Raw genomic sequence first — 24,629 nt, forward strand, 5'->3', positions numbered from 1 at the left:
GTTGAATGGACCCTGAAAAAGTGGTCCCCCACTGACACTTCCGTCGTTTGCCCTACGTCGTACCCCAAGAGGAGGTCCAGTGATGCCTCCTCTTGACTAGGGCCTTCTATATATTAAGGAAGCTTTCTTAGTAATGTTTAACAAATTCCACCCCATCCGAGTCCTTTACATCGTAGGTGATCCAGTCAATATAAGGAAAGTTGAAATCTCCCACTAGTACGACCCTGTCATTTTTTGCAGCTATCTGCATTCTCCCAATGCATCTACTCCTCTAATTCACACTGACTATTGGGACACCTCATACAGCCCATTAATGCAATAATTTCCCTCCTGTTTCTAAATTTTGCCTCAATGGATGATCATCCAAGAATATCCCCTTTCAGCACCGTGGTTATGTCCTCTCCGATCAAAAATGGAACACCTCTCCTATCGTACCTGCATCTCCATCACAGCTGTAAAATCTATACCCTGGAACATTGAGTTGCCAGTCCTGTCCCTCTCTCAGCCATGCTTCTGTTAAGGCTATAAAATCACAATTGCCCAAGCCAATCCATATGCTGAATTCATCCGCCTTAGCTGTTAGTAACGGTGACTCCAAATAAAATTACTTTAATTAAAATATACAGGTTTACAAAAGAGAAAGACAGGGTCATTTTGATGGCATGAGATGAAAAGAGGCTTTAGTGGAATATAAATATTTACATGGACTAATGAGACCAAATGGTTTTACATTCTTGGTAAATTTACTGACAGACTTTTTTGAGTCAAGTATTACAAAGGATTTACAGGAGCTTAAAATCATTGTTTACAGGAGGCATATTTTAAATATTTAGAAAACAGCTGTATTAATCTTTTTTGCAACTTCTTGCAGGTCAAACCAGGGCAGTGCCTTCACAGTAAACAATAGGGCCCTGGGGCATATTATACAGCAGAGGGATCTAGGAGTACAAGTACATTGAACATGGCATCGCAGGTAGATAGGGTGGCGAGGAAGGCTTTTAGCATGCTGGCATTCATCAGTCAGGGAATTGAGTGTGGAAATCGGGACGTTATGTTATAGTTGCACAAGACATTGGTGGGGCCGCATTTAGAATATTGTGTTCGGTTTGTTCACCTTGCTATAGGAAAGATGCCATTAATCTGGAAAGTGTGCAGAGAAGATTTATGAAGATGTTGCCAGGACTCAAGGGCCTGAGATATAAGGACAGGTTTGGCAAATTAGGACTTTATTCCTTGGAGTGTAGGATGCTGAGGTTTATATACACCTTACAGAGGTGTATAAAATCATGAGGGGAATAGATAACATGAATGCACTGAGATTTTTTTCCAGTGTAGTGGAATTAAGAACTAGAGGGCATAGGTTCAGTGTGAGAGGGGAAAATTTAGTAGGAACCTAGGGACAAAAGGTGGTGGGTGTATTGAACGAAAAGCTGCCAGAGGAAGTAGATGAGGCAGGTACAATAACAACATTTAAAAGACTTTTGACAATCTTGGAGGCATTCCTGCCAATGTGGAGTAAAATAGAAACTGTTGGAGGAACTCAGCAGGTCAGGCAGCATCTATGGAGAGAAATGGATCGATGACATTTTGGTTTGGGACTCTTCTTCAGATACTGTCCATTTTCCTCCACACTTGCTGCCTGACCTGCTGAGTGCCATCAGCATTTTGTATTTTTTCTACTCAAGTCTCCAACAATTGCAATCTCTTGTGTCTGCCAATGTTGACCCTTGCTTAGAACCAGCAAGGGTTTGCAGAATCTGAGTGTTTCTGTTACAACTCTTGGTATGTTTGAATTGATCAAATCCTCATGCTGACAGAAGGGACTTGTGAAATAATCTCAACTGTGTAAAGTGATGATGTCTTTATGGCGAAGTAAAAATTTAAAGTTGGTTAAATAATGCCATTTGTGGGCCTCTGGAGCTGCATTGTTTTTTAAAGAACATAGAATAGTAGGGACAGGCCCTTCTTGCCTGTTCATAGTCCAAATGCTTCTTCAACATTGGTATTGTATCTGCTTCCACCAATTTTACCTGGTAATGTACCCCATGCAATTACGGTTCTCTATCTAAATAAAACGTCTCATTAATCTGCTTCAAACTTTCTCCCTCTTCCCTTAAAGCTGCACTTTAATATTTGACATTATCACCCTGGGAAATCGACTCTGACTGTCTATCCTATCTATACCTCTCATAATTTTATATACCTCTATTAGGTTTATCCTATGTCTCCAATGCTGCATCAAAACAATCTATTTGTCCAATCTCTCCGTCTTCTGCAGTCACTCCAAAGCCTCGCATTCTTCCTGTAAAACGGCAATCAGAACTGCACACAATACTCCAAATGCTCTAACCCAAGTTTTATTCAACTGCCACATGACTTCCCAATTATTTTTATACTCAACACCCTGACCGATGAAGGCAAGCATGCCATACACCTTCTTTACCACCCTACCTACTTGTGTTGCCACATTTTCTTGCAACCCAAGATCCCTCTATATATCATATGAAACAGAAGTAGAAAAGGTCATGTTAAATTATAATGTCCAAAATGAGATATCGATGTTGAAATTGTAATTAATTGAATTTCATATTTTGTTACAATGAAACTGTATGTAATTTTAAAAACTGTTCTGTTTTAGCTAACTTCCTCCTTCTTCCCACAGGTGCCGTATCCACCATGTTTTGGGTTGATGCAGAATTAGGAAGTGATGTTTACCTTGATGGTAGGACTTTAAATAGGTTTTGTGAATGAAACTAAAATGCTGCTAACCTTTAGCCAGATCAATGAAAGATGCAAAAATTCCTTGACAATTGAGGAATGAATTATCCTTTCACAAATGGCCTTTCACGAGGAATAATCCTTTCACAATTGTCACCAACCCAACAAGATGGATGGTGGGGGGTAGTGGAGGAGTGGAGATGCAGGTAATGCATAATGTAATAGGGTCAAGATTGCTGGTATCAGCTGGGGCTCATCTGATGCTGTAAGAAGGCAGATACATGAGAAATCAAGACCATAATCTTCCCCAAAATATTGTGAGGGAACCTTCTGTTGAAGACCAAAGGAAACCCAAGTGACAATGCAATTGGATGCAAAATTTGAAGCTTATTCCTTTATTAGTTTCGTACTTTAGTTAACAATGGACAATCAGTTTTGAATTCTGATTAGCTCAATACGGAAGTCATGAACAGTGGGATCATAATATTTTCTATATCATATTTAAAATTTTATTGTACATAATGTATAAAATAAATGTTGTTTCTTTATTTGTGGAAGTAATCGTGAAAACAAGAAAAAAAATAAGATTAATTGAATCAAACATTGTTGGAAACCTGTTGTCATTATCTGTGCTGCAAAGTACAAAAGCCATCTCGGCACTCCCGGGCAAGCTCTTTGGAATTGTTAACTGCCTAGTTTCATTAGGCAGTATCAGATAGAAAATCAGGCAGTCACCAATTATGAGCAGGATAGAAACAAAGGTTGGGCTTATCAGTATCATTTGACAAGTTATGTTCTAAAAGGTGTCATAGAAACACAGAAAATAGGTGCAGGAGTAGGCCATTCGGTCCTGCGAGCCAGCACCGCTATTCAATATGATAAAGGCTAATCATCCGAAACCAGTACCCGTTCCTGCTTTCTCCACATATCCCTTGATTCCATTAGCCCTAAGAGTGAAATCTAACTCTCTCTCGAAAACATCCAGTGAATTGGCTTCCACTGCCTTCTCAGACTCACAACTCTTAGGGTGAAAAAGGTTTTTCCTCATCTCAGTTCTAAATGGCCAACCCCATAATTCTTAAACTGTGACCCCTGGTTCTGGACTCACCCAACATCGGGAAACATTTCCTGCATCTAGCCTGTCCAATCCCTTAAGAATTTTATATGTTTCTCTAAGATCCCTTCTCATCCTTCTAAATTCCAGTGAAAATAAACCTAGCCGATCCATTCTTTCATCATATGTCAGTCCCGCCATCCTGGGAATTAACCTGGTGAACTCTCTCAATAACAAGAATGCCCTTCCTTAAATTAGGAGACCAAAACTACACACAATACTCCAGGTGAGGTCTCACCAGGGCCCTGTACAACTGCAGTAGGACCTCCTTGCTCCTAAACTCAAATCCTCTTGCAATGAAGGCCAACATGCCATTTGCTTTCTTCACTGCCTGCTGTATCTGCATGCTTACTTTCAGTGACTGATGTAAAAGGACACCCAGGTCTCGTTGCACCTCCCCTTTTCCTAATCTGACACCATTCAGGTAATAATCTGCTGCCTTGTTCTTGCCACATAAGTGGATAACGTCACATATATCCACATTATACTGCATCTGCCATGCATCTGCCCACTCGCCCAGCCTCATAGCATCCTCGCAGCTCACACGGCCACCCAGCTTTGTGTCATCTGCAAACTTGGAGATGTTACATTTAATTCCTTTGTCTAAATCATTAATATTTATTGTGAATAACTGAGGTCCCAACACTGAACTCTGCAGCACCCTACTAGTCACTACCTGCCATTCTGAAAAGGACCCGTTAATTCCTACTCTTTGCTTCCTGTCTGTCAACCAGTTCTATATCCATGTCAATACCCTACCCCAATTTTGCACACTAATCTCTTATGTGGGACCTTGTTAAAGGCTTTTTGAAAGTCCAGATACATCGCAACTGGCTCTCCCTTATCCATTCTACTTGTTACATCCTCAAAAAATTCCAGAAGATTAGTCAAGCATGATTTCCCCTTCATAAATCCATGCTGACTTTGACCGATCCTGTCACTGCTTTCCAAATGCGCTGCTATTACATCTTTAATAATCGACTCAAGCATCTTCCCCACTACCGTGTCTTTAAAGATGTACTTATTTCCAACAGTCGGGTTGTGTATTATGGCAGGCTTATAGCCACTGTGGCTCTTGCAGGGATTTGAATCGGTGTTTGCTTCACCCCGACCAGAACAATTCTGGTCACATTCACACAACGGTATCAGCTCAACATCTCCTCCACCTGATGTGGAAAAGAAGAAATATGGGCATCAGATAATAATATAATTCTCCATGTTCAAAATTTCTGTTAGTAATCCTTGTGCAGTAATGTATCTATGTTTTGAAATAAATTTTGTAAGTTGTTATATAAATTAATCATCAAAAGAATTCAGGCTATTCTTTTCCACTCCAGGTATTATTTCTGTTGTTGATGCAAAGTATGGAATGCAGGTAACCTTTCTTATTTTTAAACTGGGTTTTTAAACTTTCTGGGTCATGTGAAGTTCATACTTGTTCGCAAGCATATTTTTTAAATTATTGATTTACAAGTGTAGATCTTAGTACATCCAAAATATCATTAAGGTGGTGAACTCGACGAGTAATTGAGATTGACCCAACAAGATAAGGAAGGTCTAATATTTAATTGACATCAGTCATGTTGAGTTAGATAGTATCAGCAAAAGTAATATATGTAATGCCCCTGAAAGAAGGCTACGAGATCTATTATATATAGAGTGTCCATTTCCTATTTCCTTTTTGGTGCTTGTTCAAGCTGAAATTGATGGTCAGACAATCTGAACCCAATGAATGTTAAATATAGATTTCTTACATGTTCATACCATGGGCCACACATGTCAGTATTTTACTATTGATATAGAAACCCACGTACATGTCCTCATCTCAAGGATTTACTCGTTCAGTTCATTTTTGTGGCTTTCCGGCTTCGTCAAATGTAACATCCAAACTCATCCTTAACTACTTTGGCTTTAAATGTCTACTACCAAAAGCAATTTTTTTTAGTACACTTCCACATGCCCAGTTCTCTCCCTTCTATTCTTGCCCTTTTCCCTTTCCTTTCACTGATATTTGTTTGCCTTCTCTCTCCTGATTCCCCACCAACAACCCCTTGCAGCTCAACCCGCCTCTGCCTCTTTCACCAACCTGCCTTCTCCTTGCCGCTTGCCTCTCTCCTCATATTTCCCCTCCCGTTTCATGTATTCTCCCAACATCAACCACTCCCAGCACACGTTCCTTTATTGTCCCCAATCTTATCTGCTCTCCCCAAAATCAAAATAATCTAAATTGGAAATTAACCATTCAACCATTATGTTCAGTAAGAGAGACAGTTAAGTTTTAAGGTTGAAGACCCTCATTCTGAATTTTGTGCACCACCCTTGACATGGCTATCCCTTCCTCCTTGTCCTTCCCCTCCTTCCCATGTGCATATTACTTAATCGTCTCCTTGTCTGTATTATTCACCCTCGTGCTGCCCCCACCATCCCCCTAATTCCCTTGGGTCTTTCTCATCTTTATACTTTACTTTAGATCTTAGTAGACTTTCGAGATACTGTGTGGAAAACAGGCCCTTTGAACCACCGAGTTCGCGCCAACCAGAGATCACCCCGTACACTTGCACTATCTTACACACTCGGGACAATTTACAATTTACAGAAGCCAATTTACCGACAAACCTGTATGTCTTTGGTGTGTGGTAGGAAACCGGAGCACCTGGAAAAAACCCACGTAGTCACAGAGAGAATGCATACAAACTCCGTACAGACAGCACCCTTAGTCAGGATCGAACCTGGGTCTCTGGTGCTGCAAGGCAGCAACTTTGGCACTGCAAGACAGCAACTCTGGAGCTGCAAGGCAACAACTCTACTACCATTCCACTGCGCCCTAAATGAACTCCTTCATTCATTAACCATTGTGCTAGGTAGTAGTTCCTTGCTGGTTTCCTTCATCTCCTTCATTTGCTGATCTTATGTGGCAGATAAGTGAGGATTGAGAAAATAAACGTCGTTTACATTTCTGATTTCTTTTTGGGAGGCGAGTGTCTCTGTGCAGCAAGTTATTAGAGCAGTAAGCATAAACAATCGGCCAAGGTGAAGCTGACAGTACTTGTGGAATGGTTGGAGACAATACTTTTGGAAAGATGAGCATTGATTGGGAAATGAAAGAGGAGAAAGAAATTACAGTTCCATTAGAGACCTGCCTTGTTGGGATGTGGATTAAATGTTGCATCGTGCAAGGCGTAGTTCTTTCTTTCTAAAAGCATGCGCAGGATTGATTTTTTACTTAATAATACAAATGTGGACTCATTGTAAATAAATATTTTTAAAGTGTGCTTGGCAGTTCCTTTGTTTGAAAAGCAATTGTTAAATACACATGTAGATCAGATTGTTATTTCATGGAATGCACAGATCAGATTGAAAGAATGACAGATTGACAGAATTACAGAAAGCTGCTGGATTTCAATTATGGCCTGAAATATCAAAGCTTTTTTTTCTCAGTTGGGGATGAATATTTGGCAACCTGTCCACCTAGGCAACTCTTAATGCTTGACCTCTGCCAGTTATCTAGCTTTTAAATAGTTTTGATGTCACCACAAGTGATGACACTCTGGTAATAGGCAGCAATTGGAATGTGTCATGCTTCACGGACTGGGCCCATCACAGCTGAAGCTGGGGGAGCTGCAGTGTGGTCAGCCAGTTAAATTGAAACTGAAATAGTAATTGAAATCAGGACCGATCACAATAATGGGATTGTCATGTTGTGGTCTAAAATATTAATTTCTTAATCATGGGCAAATGATTGGACATGTGCAGATGGCAGCATTTAGACCGGAGCCACATTTCTTTTATGATTTGACATTAAAAGGTTGGCAACATTCAATTGAAAAAAACTAATGAACAGGGAATTATAAAAAGGTCAGGGAAAGGCATTTTTATTATTTTCTGTGTTGATATTGCACAAGTTGTTTTTGATTATTGACAATGGGGAACGGCATGACTCAAATTACCACTTCAATTGCCACATAATAGAAAGTCAGTGAGGGGATATTTGAGGGTCAAATTGGCAGGCAAAAGTTTCTGCCGTATAGTTTGCTAACCTACAATAAAAAAATCAGCATTAAACTTGGGCTAATCTTACATTTTGCTTAATTTCCGGTTAGACAATTTTAAAATAAAATTATTTTTGCTGCATTATAAAAGACCATTATAAAAATGTATTTTTCCTCTGTTTTGTTACGAAATTAGGTGTCGCCTTCTTGCTGCGGCACTGCTCTTGTGTGGGATCTTTGTCACAATTCTTTGAGTGCTCGTTGCATTGTTTGCAGAATTCTTTTCAATGCCGTGTTGATTTTTATTATATCATAACATTTTTAGAAAATGGTCTTTTTCTCATTTCTCAGTAATATTCATGTGATTTTTAGATTGTGTTCATTGCAGTTCATTGACATTAATTCAAACAGGATATATTTTTTACCATTCTCATCACAATAATCGTAATTTTTGCAACATACAAGGAATTTGATTTGTCATGCAACCATTATTATCTGAATGGTGTCAAGTTAGGAGGAGGGGGAGTTCAACGAGATCTGGGTGTCCTAGTGCATCAGTCAATGAAAGGAAGCATGCAGGTACAGCAGGCAGTGAAGAAAGCCAATGGAGTGTTGGCCTTCGTAACAAGAGGAGTTGAGTATAGGAGCAAAGAGGTCCTTCTACAGTTGTACCGGGCCCTGGTGAGACCGCACCTGGAGTACTGTGTGCAGTTTTGGTCTCCAAATTTGAGGAAGGATATTCTTGCTATGGAGGGCGTGCAGCGTAGGTTCACTAGGTTAATTCCCGGAATGGCGGGACTGTCGTATGTTGAAAGGCTGGAGCGATTGGGCTTGTATACACTGGAATTTAGAAGGATGAGGGGGGATCTTATTGAAACATATAAGATAATTAGGGGATTGGACACATTAGAGGCAGGAAACATGTTCCCAATGTTGGGGGAGTCCAGAACAAGGGGCCACAGTTTAAGAATAAGAGGTAGGCCATTTAGAACGGAGATCAGTCAGAGAGTGGTGAAGGTGTGGAATTCTCTGCCTTAGAAGGCAGTGGAGGCCAGTTCGTTGGATGCTTTCAAGAGAGAGCTGGATAGAGCTCTTAAGGATAGCGGAGTGAGGGGGTATGGGGAGAAGGCAGGAACGGGGTACTGATTGAGAGTGATCAGCCATGATCGCATTGAATGGCGGTGCTGGCTCGAAGGGCTGAATGGCCTACTCCTGCACCTATTGTCTATTGTCTATTGTCTATACCAAAAAAGCAACAAGACACACAACTACATAAAAATTTGACATAAACATCCACCACAGCGGCTCCTCCACATTCCCCACTGTGATGGAAGGCAATAAAGTCATCTTCTTTCCTCCTTTTCTCCCGCGGTCAAGGAAGTCGAACTTTCCACAGTCGGGGTGATCGAAGCTCCCGCGTCAGGGTGATCGAAGCTCCTGCAATCGGGGTGGTCAAAGCTCCTGCAACTTGGAGCTCCCGAAGTCGGTCCCCAACCAGGGACCGTGAGCACCACGATGTTAAGTCCACAGGCTCCCGCGGTTGGAGCTCCCGAAGTCGATCCCCAGCAAGAGGCTACCAGCTCCTCGATGTTAGGCCACAGTGCAGACGGAGATACAACACGGAAAAAGTCGCATCTCTGTCGAGGAAAGAGATTTTAAAAGTTTCCCCCACCCCCGCACCATCCCCACATAATACAAAATTAAAGGTACACTAAAACATACATTTCACCACAAACCGTAACCAATAAAGAAGGAAAAAGACGAGACAGACCGTTGGCGAGGCAGCTATCGTTCTACGCCATCAGTAATGAAGTTATGACTGAATTACATTTGGCATCCTCGCTCTTCTGTATTGTGTGCAACCTTTCATAAAGATGCCTTATTTTGTTTACAATCGGGATTATAAAATCGGGAAAGAATATAATTTGTAGTATGTTTTTATCCTTGTTTTTCTGTGGTGACCTATTGTTAAAAGTGCCGTATTTAGTCAGGAGTTCAAAGATTATATCAGATATATTTTTGAAATTATTCTGAATATATACCCAAGGAACACAAATTCCTGTAGGTTTGCATTGTAATTATCAGTTAAGTGCAGTAATTGTTAATTGTCAATTAAGGTTCTCAGCATGGTGATATCATTGTGATTGTTACGTAGAGGTCCAGATCAGGGTGGAACCTCTGTGTTGGAATGTGTGATTATTCTACAGGTAACAGGCAGCAATTGGAATGCATCGTGTGTATGATCTTATTAATTTTACTTGAATGGGAATCACAAGAAAGGCTAAGACTGGTTTCATTTTCCTTAATGCTTTAAACTTTGTTTGTTTCTCCCCTTAAAAGTTCTTGATGCGATGATTGATTTTTTTTTGTGTAATGTTGTATATTTACTCCATTCCATAAGAGCATGTTATCTGAAAGTAGGATTGGTTTAGAGATTCTGTGTGGAAACGTGCCCTGTGGCCCACTGAGTCTACGCCATCCATCGATCTCCCGTTCACTTGTTCTATGTTATCCCTGTTTCACATCCTACACCCAGGGACAATTTACAGAAGCCAATTAACCCACAAACCTGCACGTTTTTGGAAGAAGTGTGGGAGGAAACCAGAGCACCCTGAGAATACCCACACGATCACAGGGAGAATGTACAAACTCCGCACAGACAGCACCATAGTCATGATTGAACCAGAGTCTCTAGCACTGTAAGGTAGCAGTTCTACTGCTGTGCCACTGTGCCGCCCATATGTTCTAGGCCTATGCTCACACCGTAACTTGCAGGGAGTAATATTTAAAGGTGCTTTACTTTGTTGTGCACCATCTCTCATTAGAAAAGATAAACCCCTGCCTGCTTCTCCTTGTAGCTGTATGACTGAAATCAGAAACATAAGATTTTAAAAAAAAGAGAAATCAGAATTTTGAGTTGGAGAGAAACAGATGATGGTTGAAATAGACAGTAGTTAATCAAAAAGAGACAATAGTTTTGAAGAAGACCCTTTTCAGAGTTCTAGGAGTAACACAGCGGGACAGGCAGCATCTCTGGGGAGAAGGAATGGGTTACGTTTCGGGTTGAGACCCTTCTTCAGACTGGTTAGGGATAAGGGAAACGAGAGATATGGACGGAAATGTGGAGAGATCAAGAACAATGAATGAAAGATATGCAAAAAAGTAACGATGACAAAGGAAACAGGCCATTGTAAGCTGTTTGTAGGGTGAAAATGACAAGCTAGTGTGACTTGGGCGGGGGAGCGATAGAGATATATAGTTGGAGATTCTTCCTCTGAAATGACAAGTTATAATGGAGCACACTCAAAATATTTATTAATTTCTCTCTCTTTTCAGTTTGATACAATATACACTTCAGTTTGTGGAGAATTGAGAGTGTTGTTCTGCCTTCTATCCTTCCTCACTCCTCCATTATATTTTACATGTTTCCTTGCACTACTGTCCAGCTGAGATGTAGTTAGACAGCCTGGTTCTAGATATTAGTCAGAGCACAGTTCGAAATGATGTGTGCTGAAGCGACATGCTCTTTTAATATAAAAGCTTAATGAAATATGTGGTTGCTGAGGAAAAATATTGGGGTTTGTTGAATAGAACTGCTAACACCACCTTTTAATGCAGGAATAGTTATTGCTGTTTTATGTGTTGAGTTGATAAATCGCATTGTGTTTTCTACAGCACCTGACTGAAGAGAAACCAGAAGGCCTGATTAATGAAGCAGCCAGGTATTCTGTTAATTTCTAAGGAGAAATATTTATACTAAATGTATAAACAGCTTTAAATTGCCAATCATTCTAAAGTGGGATCACATTTAATACCAATTTGTTTAAAGATTATTTTTGTGTCATTTCTGATCTAAGTATTTTAGTTCACAGTCTAGCTTCTTGTTGATCCATCTTCTCCAATATTAAATTTATAAGTGAAATATCTTGAACTGGTGGGGTTTTCATAAAGGTAATCATTTCCTAACAGCTTTGTATTTGATCAATCCTACTGTTTTATTGTGTTTAGGCAGATAGCCCTTGGAGACCTCATTATCATTAATAAAACTGACCTGGTTCAGCAAGAGGAGCTGATTAACCTGAAAACAGCTATAAGGTAAGGAGGCTGATGTTTAATATGTAGCACAGCATGCCTTGATGTGTAATATTGGATTGAATGATGCAGTCTGTAAGCAAGTGTTTCTGAGAGGAATATTTGGCTATGATTGTTTGTGCTTTAGAATCCCTTGCACCACTGCATGTAGGTAAAAGTGGATGTATGAGCAATGACTAAGTTAGATGGCATCTGACCTGCTGCTACATTGTTGTGTCCTTTTTTAAACTCGGTAGCAAACCAGTGACTGACTGGGAAAGTGACGAGGTGCTTTTCACATCGCCCCATTGGATGTTGGTTCAGTTTGTCTAGCCCTCTGCATTTGGAAGAAATAATTGTGTGCGGAAGGAAACCGTAGATGGTGATTCCTGGTGAAAGGCCAAAGCTAGGACCATCCAGACCTTTATTTTTAAACATTTGGAGAAAAAAGTGAAAAATTCTGTCCTTAAATTTTTTTTCAAGAAGTTTGATCTCAACAAAATTTATTTTGTGACCTAATTGTTTAAATAACTGAAGATAAAGTAAGATGCAATTAGATGTAGCACATATTTTTTTAATTTCTGCAATTTCACTTGTGTCTGGTCGTTGAACTGCTTCTCCAATCCGTATAATGAGAGCTAAATGTCAACTTCTTAATCACTGTGGATAAATGCTTACCGTATATTGGTCAGTAAGTTTCGTTGTGTAACACATAATTTTCATGTGTTACACAATTAAATAAAAGTGAAAAATTAATTCGGCATTTTTTGGAACAACACAAACTCAATGAATAAACGTTGGGTTTATCCGCAGTGGCCCCAGAGTTAGAGTCATTGAAATGATACATGGTGGTAACATGGCTGTCCTCAGGAAGGTAGCCAGGAACAATCCGGCCATTTAGTCAGCCTTGGGCTAAAATGATCTGGTGTTATGCTGGCAGTGGCAAGCTAAGAAATGGCTGTGGTAATATGCGTCCTTACTCCATGACAAACCATGCAGTTGGAAACCAGGATTAGAGCACATGAGAGATCGGGAAAGAATGGCAAATGGTAGAGCAGCATCTGAGAGTAGGGTGAGGGAGAGGAATGTTTCAAGGTCAGTTTATTGTCACATGAACCAATTAAGGTAAAGTGATATTCAAATTACCATACAGCCATACTAAAAAAAAACAAGACACACAACTACATGAAAGTTAATATTCCCCACGTTCCTCACTGTGATGGAAGGCAATAAAGCCCAATCTGCTTCCTCTTTTATTCTCCCGTGGTCGGGGCAGTCGAACCCTCCTTAGTTGGGCCGATCGAAGCTTCCGCAGCCGGCGGTCGAAGCCCCCACGTCGGGGCGATCAAAGCTCCTGCTTCGGGGCGATCAAAGCTCCCGCATCAGGGCGATCGAAGCTCCTGCGTCAGGGAGGTCGTAGCTCCTGTGGCTTGGAGTTCCCGATGTCGGTCTCTATCCAGATACCATGAGCTCCGTGATGCTAAAGTCCGCAGGCTCCCGCGGTTGGAGCCCCAAAGTTGATCCCGACAGGGATCGTGAGCTCCATGATGTTAGGTTTGCAGGCTCCTGCGGTAGAGTTCTCAAAGTCGGTCTCCACCAAAGGCCGCCAACTCCTCAATGTTAGGCTGCAGTGCGGACAGAGATACGATACGGAAAAAAATCGCATCTCCGTCGAGGTAAGAGATTAGAAAAAGTTTCCCCCAACTCCCCTCCCCCCCTACTAATTATGGATGTTGCCCAAACTTTCTTTTCAGAATGTCATTTCAAGGTTCAAAAGCATTTTATACTTTTACATTTAGATTCCTCTATCAACAGTCCAAAATTTAATAGCACTCTAGATGGTTTGCAATTTGCAAAGAAAACCTTCACTAATTTAACACCTTTAATATTTTTCACAATTTCAAGTACTCTGCGAGTGAAATGCTTTTGAAATGTAATCTGTGCATATAGTGGGGAAAGGTATGCATGTAATACCAAATTAAGGGCAGCATGGTTTTAAATTCATATTTTGTTCCTGTTGAATAGCTTCTGATTTGTTTGACAAAGCTTGATAATCGGAGTATGTATATTTCAGGTCAATCAATGGACTTGCAAAATTAATTGAAACACAAAGATCAAGGTTAGTAAATTTTTCCCAAATTTGAATTGATATGTATTTACCCTCCACTTCTGATTTTGATAAGAAATTTAATTTTAATTTAATTTTGTTGGAAATCCACTTTGTCAGGTTTCAGAATTTTTTGAAATGCTTTGAAAATGTTTTGGTATAATTTGTTTAAATGTTGCTTAGGTTAAATTTTGTCCCTGAGGGTTCATTCTTCAAAAAGCAATGCTATGAAATATATTAGAATTTTAATTAAGCTTTTATCCAGAAAAATGCTATTTGCATTCCAAACTTACTGGAGACAGTGGGACGTACAGCATTTACGCACAATCATACATTTCAATTAGAATGATCCGTGTCTTTGAGCTCAACAGAGATGGGTTTTCTCAAACGCACTTCTAATAGAATGATAATCAATATTCTAAGCTATGCGGAAACAAATAGACATTGCGCTATATAACAAGTTGAAATGAACGTGTATGGAGGACACTTAATGGGCAGTACATATTAAGTTAAAGTTGGTTAAAACCAGAAGAAATGATGATTTATAAGGTTGCACAATTAATTTTATTTCCAATTTGAGGAGGTTTTCTGCTATATATTAAAGGTATATTTCATTAGATATATGCATCTAATTTTGTAAAAACAAATCCATTTATTACCTTAAATTGGATAGTTAGTTATACAGCATGGAAACAGGGTCAACATGTCAAGCAAGATGCCCATTTATACTTGTCCCACTTGCATGCGTTTTATCCATATTCCTCTAAATTGTTTCTATTCATGTACCTCTCCAAACGTTCTTTAAATGTTTTTATTGTACCAACTGCAAACACTTCCTCTGGCAGCTCATTCCATATAAAAACCCAACCCTCTGTCAGGAAAAACATTCCTCTCAGATTCCTATTAAATCTATCCCTTCTCCATTTAAAGTTAAACCCTCTAGTTTTTGATTCTGCAACCCTCAAGAAAAAAAACTGTGTGTGTACAATCACCCTATCTATGCCCGTCGTGATTGTATACACTTCTATGAGATCACCTCTCAGTCTCCAATGCACCAACAAACAAAGTCATAGCCTGCCCAGCCTCTCCCTACAGCTTAGTTCCTTGTGTTCCCTCTCCTTATAACTCAAACCTACCAGACCAGGTAACATCTTCGTAAATCTTTTCTGCACTCTTTCTGGCTTTATGACATAGAGTCATAGGGTGATACAGTGTGTAAATAGGCCCTTCAGCCCAACTTGCCCACACCAGCCAATAATGTCCCAGTTGCACTTGTCCCACCTGCCTGCGCTTGGTCCATATCTCTCCAAACCTGTCTGTGTTTCTTAAACGTTGGGATAGTCCCAGCCTCAACTACCTCCTCTGGCAGCTTGTTCCATACACCCACGTGTGAAAAGGTTACCCCTCAGATTCCTATTAAATCTTTTCCCCTTCACCTTGAACCTATGTCCTCTGGTCCTTGATTCCCCTACCCTGGGCAAGAGATTCTGTGCATCTACCTGATCTATTCCTCTCATGATTTTATTCGCATCTATAAGATCACCCCTCATCCTCCTGCGCTCCAAGGAATAGAGACCCAGCCTACTCAAACTCTCCCTGTAGCTCACACCCTCTAGTTCTCTCAACATCCTCGTAAATCTTCTCTGAACTCTTTCAAACTTGACATTATCTTTCCTATAACATGGTGCCCAGAACTGAATTCAATATTCTCAATGCTGCCTCACCAACGTCACCTCCCAACTTCTATGCTCATCTTTCCTATTCCCTCAAAAAGGTCTGGTACATCTGCAACATAACACTCCAACTCCTATAAGAAAGAGTTGCGGAGGGTGTGAACTTAACCCTATCCACATCAGTGGTGCCGCTACAGAGATGGTCGACAGCTTCAAGTTCCTTGGCATCCATATCGCCAATATCTTGGTCCCTTCACACTGATCGTGATTAGGAAAACGCATCAACATATCTATCTTCTTGGCTGTCTGAGAAGATACAGCATGTCCTTGAGGATTCTCTTGAATTTCTACCGATGTGCGATAGAAAGTATTCTGACGGGATGCATCTCAACCTGTTATGGTGCTGCTCTGCTCTTGACCTCCTGAACTTGCAGAGACTAATGAATACTGCCCAGTCTATAACATGCTTGTCACTTCCATCCAGTCCATCTTCATGGTGCTTTGCATTCGGAAGGCTGGGAATATCATTAAGGATGCCTGTCACTCTAGTCATTCCCCTTTCTCTCGTGTATGTCTGGGCAAAGATACAGGAGCTTGAAAGTCTAGACGTCCAGACTTGGGATATTTTTCCCCCACAGCTAACAAACTCCTGAACCAGTCGCCTCATTTACTGCCTTCCACACACTCTTGCTCTTAACTTAACTCCTTTCTTCCAATATTCATTTCATTTTCTTCTTCACATTTAATCGTGAAGTAGGAGTCCATCAAATCTTTGCCAGGTCTCAAAGCATTTCCATTCTTACCAATCCCTTACATTTCACACTCGGGCGTTCATCCACTCTTTCCCCTCGCCCTCGCCATCTCTTTTGCCACCCGCCCGCACAAGGGCAACCAACAGCAGCCAGTTTGTGTATCGACTTGCCTTTCGGATGTGGGAGGACAAGGGAGCACTGATAGAAAATCCACATACCCGCGGGATGGCAGTATCTAAAGTCATGTATAGGAAAATAACTGCAGATGCTGGTTTAAATCGAAGGTAGACACGAAATGCTGGAGTAACTCAGCGGGTCAGGCAGCATCTCGGGAGAGAAGGAATGGGTGACGTTTCGGGTCGAGACCCTTCTTCAGACTGATGTCAGGGGAAGGGCGGGACAAAGATAGGATGTAGTAGAAGACAGGAAGGCAGTGGGAGAACTGGGAAGGGGGAGGGGAAAGAGAGGGGCAAAGGAACTATCTGAAGTTAGATAGTTCAGTCAACTTCAGATAGTTCCTCTGTCCCTCTCTTTCCCCTTCCCCTTCCCAGTTCTCCCACTGTCTTTCTGTCTCCTACTACATCCTATCTTTGTCCCGCCCCCTCCCCTGACATCAGTCTGCAGAAGGGCCTCGAACCGAAACGTCACCCATTCCTTCTCTCCTGAGAGGCTACCTGACCCGCTGAGTTATTCCAGCATTTCGTGTCTACCTTTGCATCTAAAGTCATGATTAAATCCAGGCTGCTGGAGCTGTGCAAGGTTAACAATATATGTAGTATCGTCTGGGTGCAGATGCTCATCTTTCACTTAGAGAGTTGTAAATCTGTGGAAATCTGTGGAAGGCAGTGGAGACCAATTCTCTGGATGCTTTCAAGAGAAAGTTAGATAGAGCTCTTAATGATAGCGGAGTCAGGGGGTATGGGGAGAGGGCAGGAATGGGGTACTGATTGTGAATGATCAGCCATGATCACATTAAATGGCGGTGCTGGCTCGAATGACCTGCTCCTGCACATCAAAGCCAGCCTCCCACCCACCTTCGACCCACACCAGTTTGCCTACAGAGCAAATAGGTCTACAGGGGATGCCATCGACACTGCTCTTCACACTGCACTGACCCACCTTGAACACCAGGGGAGCTATGTGAGGATGCTCTTCCTCGACTTCAGCTCTGCCTTTAACACGGTCATCCCGAGCAGACTGGTCACCAAACTTTCCGACCTTGGATTTTCCCAAACCATCTGCAAATGGATCAAGGACTTTCTGACCAACCGCCCCCAGACAGTCAAAATAGGCCCTCACCTCTCCTCCACCATTACACTGAGCACCGGCTCACCACGGGGCTGTGTGTTGAGCCCCATCCTTTACTCCCTCTACACTCACGACTGCGCCCCCACCCATCCCACCAACACCATCATCAAGTTCGCGGATGACACGACTGTGGTTGGACTCATCTCAGAAGGAGATGAGACAGCCTATAGGGATGAAATCCAAAGGCTGGCAGCATGGTGTTCAGTGAACAATCTGGTCCTGAACTCCTCCAAAACAAAGGAACTTATAATTGACTTTAGGAAAACCAGTGGAGATTACGACCCACTCTACATCAATGGGGTCTGTGTGGAAAGGGTACCAGCTTTCAGGTTCCTGGGTACGCACATCGCAGAGGATCTCACCTGGTCTACCAACACCATCACCACAGTAAAGAAGGCACAGCAGAGACTCCACTTCCTGAGGATCCTCAGGAAAACCAACCTGCAGGAGAAGCTCATGTTGTCCTTCTATCGCTGCTCCATCGAGAGTGTGCTGGCATACTGTATAACCACATGGTATGCCAGCTGCTCAGAAAAGGACAGGAAGGCCCTTCAGAGGGTCATCACGACGGCCCAGAAAATCATCGGCTGCTCACTGCCCTCCCAGGAGCACCTGTTCAGCCTACGCTGCCTCAGTAGAGCAGGCAAAATAATAAAAGATCCATCCCACCCCGGCCACCGTCTGTTTGTTCATCTGCCCTCTGGTCGACGTTTCAGGTCGATAAAATCCCGAACAAACAGACTTAAGAACAGTTTTTACCCCAGGGCCATACGAGAACTGAACACTACCTTTGCACTAGGCAACACTAAAAAATCTTTGTACTTAACATAATTGTATTTAATTGTATTTATGTATTTATTTGTTTTTGCATTTATTGCATATATGTTTGTACGCACCGTCAGGATTGGCTATTTTTTTAATTTCGTTGTACTCGTTGCAATGACAATAAATGAATATTATTATTATTGTCTATTGTCAAAGAGTGAACTTAAGGCTGTCATAGGAATTCAAATTTATTCTCCTAAATAGTTTTACCCTTTAGATGCATTATTTGCTTGAACAAGGTGATGCCGGGTTTTGAGTTCTGCATGTGGTATGGTGCTCCATCTAGAGGTGCTAAATAGAATAAGGATCTCTGGGGATGAACTATTACAGCCCTGTTGTGGGCAAAAGCCTTATCGGTACTGATTACACTTTTTGCTGGTAAGTGGAGGGCTGTCTGCAGTTGCGATTTCTTCACTGCAGGCTGTATTGAAGATAATGAAAAGCAGCTGAATCCAGTTGTGAAAATCAATAGTTTCCTTTCCCTGAACCGTGACGAATATCACCAGCAATGGACCAAAACACCAGTGACAGCTGCAGTAAAATATAATTTCTGATATATTTGAATTTCTGTCGAATACACTGTACACTTTACATACAAAATATTTCTTATAGAGATGTCTTAATTCAATAAATATTTGGGAATGTTTGTGATTGTATATTTACAAGTTAATTTTTTGAAGGTATCACAAAATGCTGGAGTAACTCAGCAGGTCAGGCAGCATCTAGGAGAGAGGAAATGGGTGACGTTTCGGGTCGAGACCCTTCACTAAAAGTAATTAACTATGTGAAGCATGCAGCTATATTGGAGTGATTTACACTGGACCAAAGAATGGTTTTGCAAATAGTTTTGTAGTTCTTTATGCTAATATACAATTTCACTTCATCATTTTTTGCAGGGTGAGCATGAGAAAACTATGCTGATTTTAAGCACAGTGCCTCATAATGTAATGAGAGATGTTTGGTGGGAAAATGTTAATCCTGAAAATGGAAAAACTCAATATTTATCAAACTTTTACTATTTGATTCTTGAAAAAATATGTTTAATATTGCGAAAGATTGACTAATTTCATTCACCCTCCTCCTTTGCTGAAATTTTCTAGTTCCTTAAAGTGAATGAATTCCCCGGTGATGAGCCTCCGAAGTGGTTAATGCCGTATCAACCTTTAAGGATTACTATCATGTTTATTTTCTTTCATCGTGTGGGGCATGCTTTGTAGATTTAAGAACAAAGATGATGAAAATCTGTTATTTGAAAAGTTCATAGTGTGCAAATTTGATGAGAAGGGTAAATAAACTATTTTCATCCAGTTGACAATGATCTTGACCACACCGTGATGTGTAGATTGTGTGGTATAAATTCTGTTGATCAGAGTTCATTGGGTTGCTGCTCACATCTTTTCTCAAGTTTCCTTTATCAGTTTTGTTGCTTTTCCCCAGTCTGACTTGAACGTTTTAACTTGCCTGGGCTCCAGAGCTCTTGGAAACCAAGAAGTACACAAAGCACTGGAGTAACTCAGCAGGTCCAACAACATACCTGGAGAACATGGATAGGTGACGTTTCGGATCAGGACCCTTTTTGTAAGAGTATGGAGTAGGGGAGAGAAAGCTGGAGAGATGAGCGTGAGCCAAAGTCTGGGTCCCAAACCAAAACATCACCTATCTAGAGATGCGGCCTGACCCGATGAGGTAGTCCAGCACGTTTGTTTTGTACACCAGCATCTGTAATTCCAATGATCTGTAAATCATTGCATATAGGCTGCTTCAATGGTAGAGGAGGTGTGAAAGGAACTAAACATTTTATAATCTTTAGTGAATCCACTCACGCCTGACCTTGTGGTGGAGAAGGAAAATCAATAACAATTCAGCTGAAGAAGGAAAGGCCTAGGACGCTTCTCCAAAACATCTGCAAAGATATCCTGACTGGGATGATTGAGCTCCAACAATCACAACCGTCTTCCTTTGTGTTGCATTACTCCCAGCTTTGGAGTATATACTCCAATTATTCTCCTTGATGGCCATTGACTTCGATGTTACCAGGACTCCCTAATGTCACACTTGGTCAAATGCTGCCTTGATGTCAAAGGCGGTCAATCTTACTTGACTACAATTCATCCATTTGGTCCGTGTTCAGCAAAATGATGGAAAGTCACATTCACATTGCCCGTTGAAGTTAGTGGCAATGGTGCCTTCTGTCATTTTGCTGATAATTGAGAGTGGATCATTTTGGCTAGTGTCAACTTGGATACTGTTTGGCACCATGGGTTTTGCTGTATCCAGTGGTCTCTGCCCTTTTTTGATATCATGTGAATTAAATCAAATTGGCTGGCGTATGATTTCTGTGATAAAGGGGGTCACAGCAGGAAGCTGAGAAATCCATCATCTATTCAGCATCTCTGATTCAAGTACTTGTATGCTGGTTCCAGCCATCATTGTGGTAGGAGATATTCTTGGCACATCTGGCTTCCAGTGGGTATTTATATGCCTAGTTGTGATAGAACTGCAGGGTTTAGATCACATCCGTTGGTTATTAGAGCCAGGATGTTTAGGCGCTAAAAATCTCTGAAATAGGCAGGCAAATAGGCATAATAAAATTACAAAAAAGGCACGAAAAATGCATTTATCGACAAAAAAGGCATAAAAAGCATGTATTTCTACCACTAAAATATGGTTAAAAATGATAATATAAAGATATACTACATTAAATGACCAAAGTAGCCTGGTTGCACATAATTACTAGCATTTCTTTCAAATTATCTGGTGTTAAATTATGCCGTCTGTCAGACAGAATATGCTTCAATTGTGAAAAACTTCTTTCTACCCCAGCTGAGGTCACTGGTGCATCCCCCGAAACAAGCTACAGACTCTATATTCATGTTGATATCTTGTGCATAACAACTACCTTTGAAAACTTTAGGTATGTTTTGTATTTCTTCAAGATATTTGTTACCTAAAATCACTCTCTCACATTTTCCTTGTATGTCTTTACCTACATCGCCAGGAACTTTTCGAATATCGTCAGTTACTTTGTTGAAAACCTGCAAGTTATTCACTAATGTTTCGCCACATTTCTCAAGGGAAGTGATAGCTTGTGGGAAGTTTGCAAAATTGGAAGCAATAAACACAAGATCTCGGTGGAGGGACTTTTTCTGCATGATTTCACTGACGATCCTGACCGCAGTAGATTCTTCTCCTTCAAAACAGTTGATGATTTATTTTATCTTTTTAAAATTTGCAGCATAGTAGAGTACAGCAGAGAGCCATGTACCCCACCTAGTCAAAACAGGCTGAGGAGGTAGCGGAATCTCGGGTGCCATTTCCTTGAACAACGGCACACATGCTTTGAGGAAGATTTTCTTGACATTGGAAACTAGGCGATCAACATTTGGAAACAAGCTATGTTTGTGCTCGGCAATTCTATGGAGTCCGTGAGCTAAGAATGTCAAATGCAACATTTTGGGGAATAAAACTTTAAGAGCACGAGCAGCTTTTTTCATGTATGGAGCTGCATCAGTCACAAACAGAACATTCTCGTGTTTTATACCTTCTGGCCAAAGTACAGCAAGTGAAGATGTAAACAACTGAGCAATAGTTGAGCTGTTTGACTTCTCCAATACTTCCGATGTCAACACTCAAAAGACGTACAGGTATGTAGGTTAATTGGCTGGGCAAATGTAAAAATTGTCCCTAGTGGGTGTAGGATAGTGTTAGTGTGCGGGGATCGCTGGGCGGCGCGGACCCGGTGGGCCGAAGGGCCTGTTTCTGCACTGTATCTCTAAATCTAAATCTAAAATACTTCTTTGATGGTTGACCTGCCTCCAATGTGCCGATGACCACATTGGCAACATATCCCCACAGCATCGGTGGTCTCGACTATTGAGATCCATATTTTGTTGCATGCAACTTCATCTCTAATTTTCTGCAAAACAATGTCTAAGTTGCTGTCAACATAATTTTTCCGTAATGATGACTCGCTCAGTATATGTTCCTCTGTGTATTTCTCTAAAAAACCTCAGAGATTTGTTTTCTAATTTCCACAGTGGAATTCCAGCATCAATGAATGCCTTGCACAGATCACTCGAAAACTCAGATTTGCGACTGGAGCCAACACTAAATGTAGTGAGGAGACAAGCTTGAGTATTTCCCACCTTCAGTTTCTCTACCACCTATTTGTGTTTAGCTGTCTGTACATGCTGGGAAACAAAATATTTCTTCTCGTGATTCACTGCTTTCTCACATGCTTTGCAAAACAGCACACAGTTGGCTATAGAGAATATATAACTCACGTACACTCTCACCAAATCGTTCAGTTTTTTACAAGGCGTTGACTTGACTAGGTATTTTGACGCTTGTTGGGGTAGATCCTACAGGGGCAGGGATGCAGACCTCTACAGGCAGGCCAAGTACAAGCTGAGAAGAGGATTCAGAGCTGCCATGGAAAGATACTCTGAGAAGTTGAGGAGCAAGTTTTCAGCTAATGACCCCAGTTTGGAAGGGCTTGCAAGAAATCACCAGCCACAAGAGGAAAACCCCCCACTCCTTGGACAATCATCAGCTGACCATCGACCCAAACGAGTTCTCGACCCGAAACGTCACCCATTCCTTCTCTCCTGAGATGCTGCCTGACCTGCTGAGTTACTCCAGCATTTTGTGAATAAATACCTCTGATTTGTACCAGCATCTGCAGTTATTATCTTACACTGCTGCAGGTTTGATAAACAGAAACTTAACCCTGGTACCCCCTCCCCTACCAACACTTCACACCTACTCACAGCCGAACTTCAGTTTGAAAAGACTGGATCCTTCCCCACCCACCTCTCTCCAATCACCACTTAACACCCACTTACAGCCTGACTGCAAAAGACTGGGGCCTCGTCCACTACCCACAAATGAATGACCGACGGTGCTGCCCCCGGTTTCGCCCCGGTGGTGGAAATTTTCTTGTAAGTTATGTTAACACGGCAAAAATGGGCTGATTTAGGCACTCGATCATGAAAAAGGCATTATCTTGCTGAAATCATCAAAAAAGGCAGGAAAAGGCACTTATGGCATTTATGGCAAAATCCTGGCTCTAGTTATGAGATTGTTTCGCTCTGATCATTACTTTCTGTTTATTACACATTTGTTGCAGCTTTATTAAGCTAACACTTTTTTAGGTATGTTTGGTGCTGTTCCTGACACGCCCCTCAACATTGTTCATTGATCGTCATTCTTTAATCGAACTTTATTGGATTTTATCTTGCACTAAAAATTGTTCCCAGTATCCTGTATCTGTACATCGGACAGCTTGATTGTAATCATGTATAGTCTTTCCGCAGACTGGGTAGCGAGCAACAAAAAAGTTTTTCACTCAGTACACTTTACAATAAATTAAACTAAACTGAAGCACAGTTGGTAGTAATGGCTGTTATGGATTGTGCTGGCATGTATTTCTGCTGCAGGTCCATGGATGCCCAGTTTTGGAACTATTAACCATGTTGTGAATCTGTCGTTAAAGTGACTGGAGTTCCACACAATGCATGAGTATGTCCTCAGTGTGTGGATGGAACTTTATCTTGATGTGGACTGTGTGATGGTCACTTCTGAAAAATTTATCATGGACAGATGTACGAGTAGTTTAACAAGGATGAGGTCTACTAAATTTGTGCCTTATTTTGATTCATTCAATGCCTGTTGAAATCTCAGTCTGGTAGCTACGTCCTTCAGTGATGGTGCTCTCAAGCCACTTTTGTCAAAATACACCACCCTGGAGTATATTCTGTGTCCTTCCTATTTTTAATGCTTTTGCTGATTTATTGGATGGGCCCGTTGGTTTTGCTTGGTAACTATAAACTAACATATAAGTATTCTTCAGCCTGTCTTCTGCCACTGGTACAGTTGGCAACCACGAGGCTTCAAGTCTAAAACAATAAATGTAACAATAACTTTTTTTGATGAATGGAACTTGTCTTTTTCTATCTTTTCTATTTTCCCCTTTAAAATTGTTATTAATTTAATGTGGATGCTACTCAAAAACAGTTTAGATATAAAAAACAGACATGTATAATCTCTAATGGTGTGCCTCCTATTTAATGT

General features: G+C 41.2%; 1 protein-coding gene across 2 annotated transcripts in view; it reads left to right on the forward strand.

Moving 5' to 3' along the window:
- The window catches only part of cbwd (COBW domain containing), a 52,013-nt gene that overhangs the window by 12,634 nt on the left and 14,750 nt on the right, over window positions 1-24,629 (forward strand). For both annotated transcript variants that reach the window (XM_078396083.1, XM_078396085.1), the window contains exons 6-10: window positions 2,663-2,722; window positions 5,170-5,207; window positions 11,497-11,543; window positions 11,830-11,916; window positions 13,967-14,011. In XM_078396083.1, the coding sequence (XP_078252209.1) occupies window positions 2,663-2,722; window positions 5,170-5,207; window positions 11,497-11,543; window positions 11,830-11,916; window positions 13,967-14,011 (277 nt within the window). The remainder of the gene's footprint in view (window positions 1-2,662; window positions 2,723-5,169; window positions 5,208-11,496; window positions 11,544-11,829; window positions 11,917-13,966; window positions 14,012-24,629) is intronic.

This window comes from Rhinoraja longicauda, chromosome 3 (assembly GCF_053455715.1).
Source record: "Rhinoraja longicauda isolate Sanriku21f chromosome 3, sRhiLon1.1, whole genome shotgun sequence".
In the NCBI taxonomy this organism is placed as follows: domain Eukaryota; kingdom Metazoa; phylum Chordata; class Chondrichthyes; order Rajiformes; family Arhynchobatidae; genus Rhinoraja; species Rhinoraja longicauda.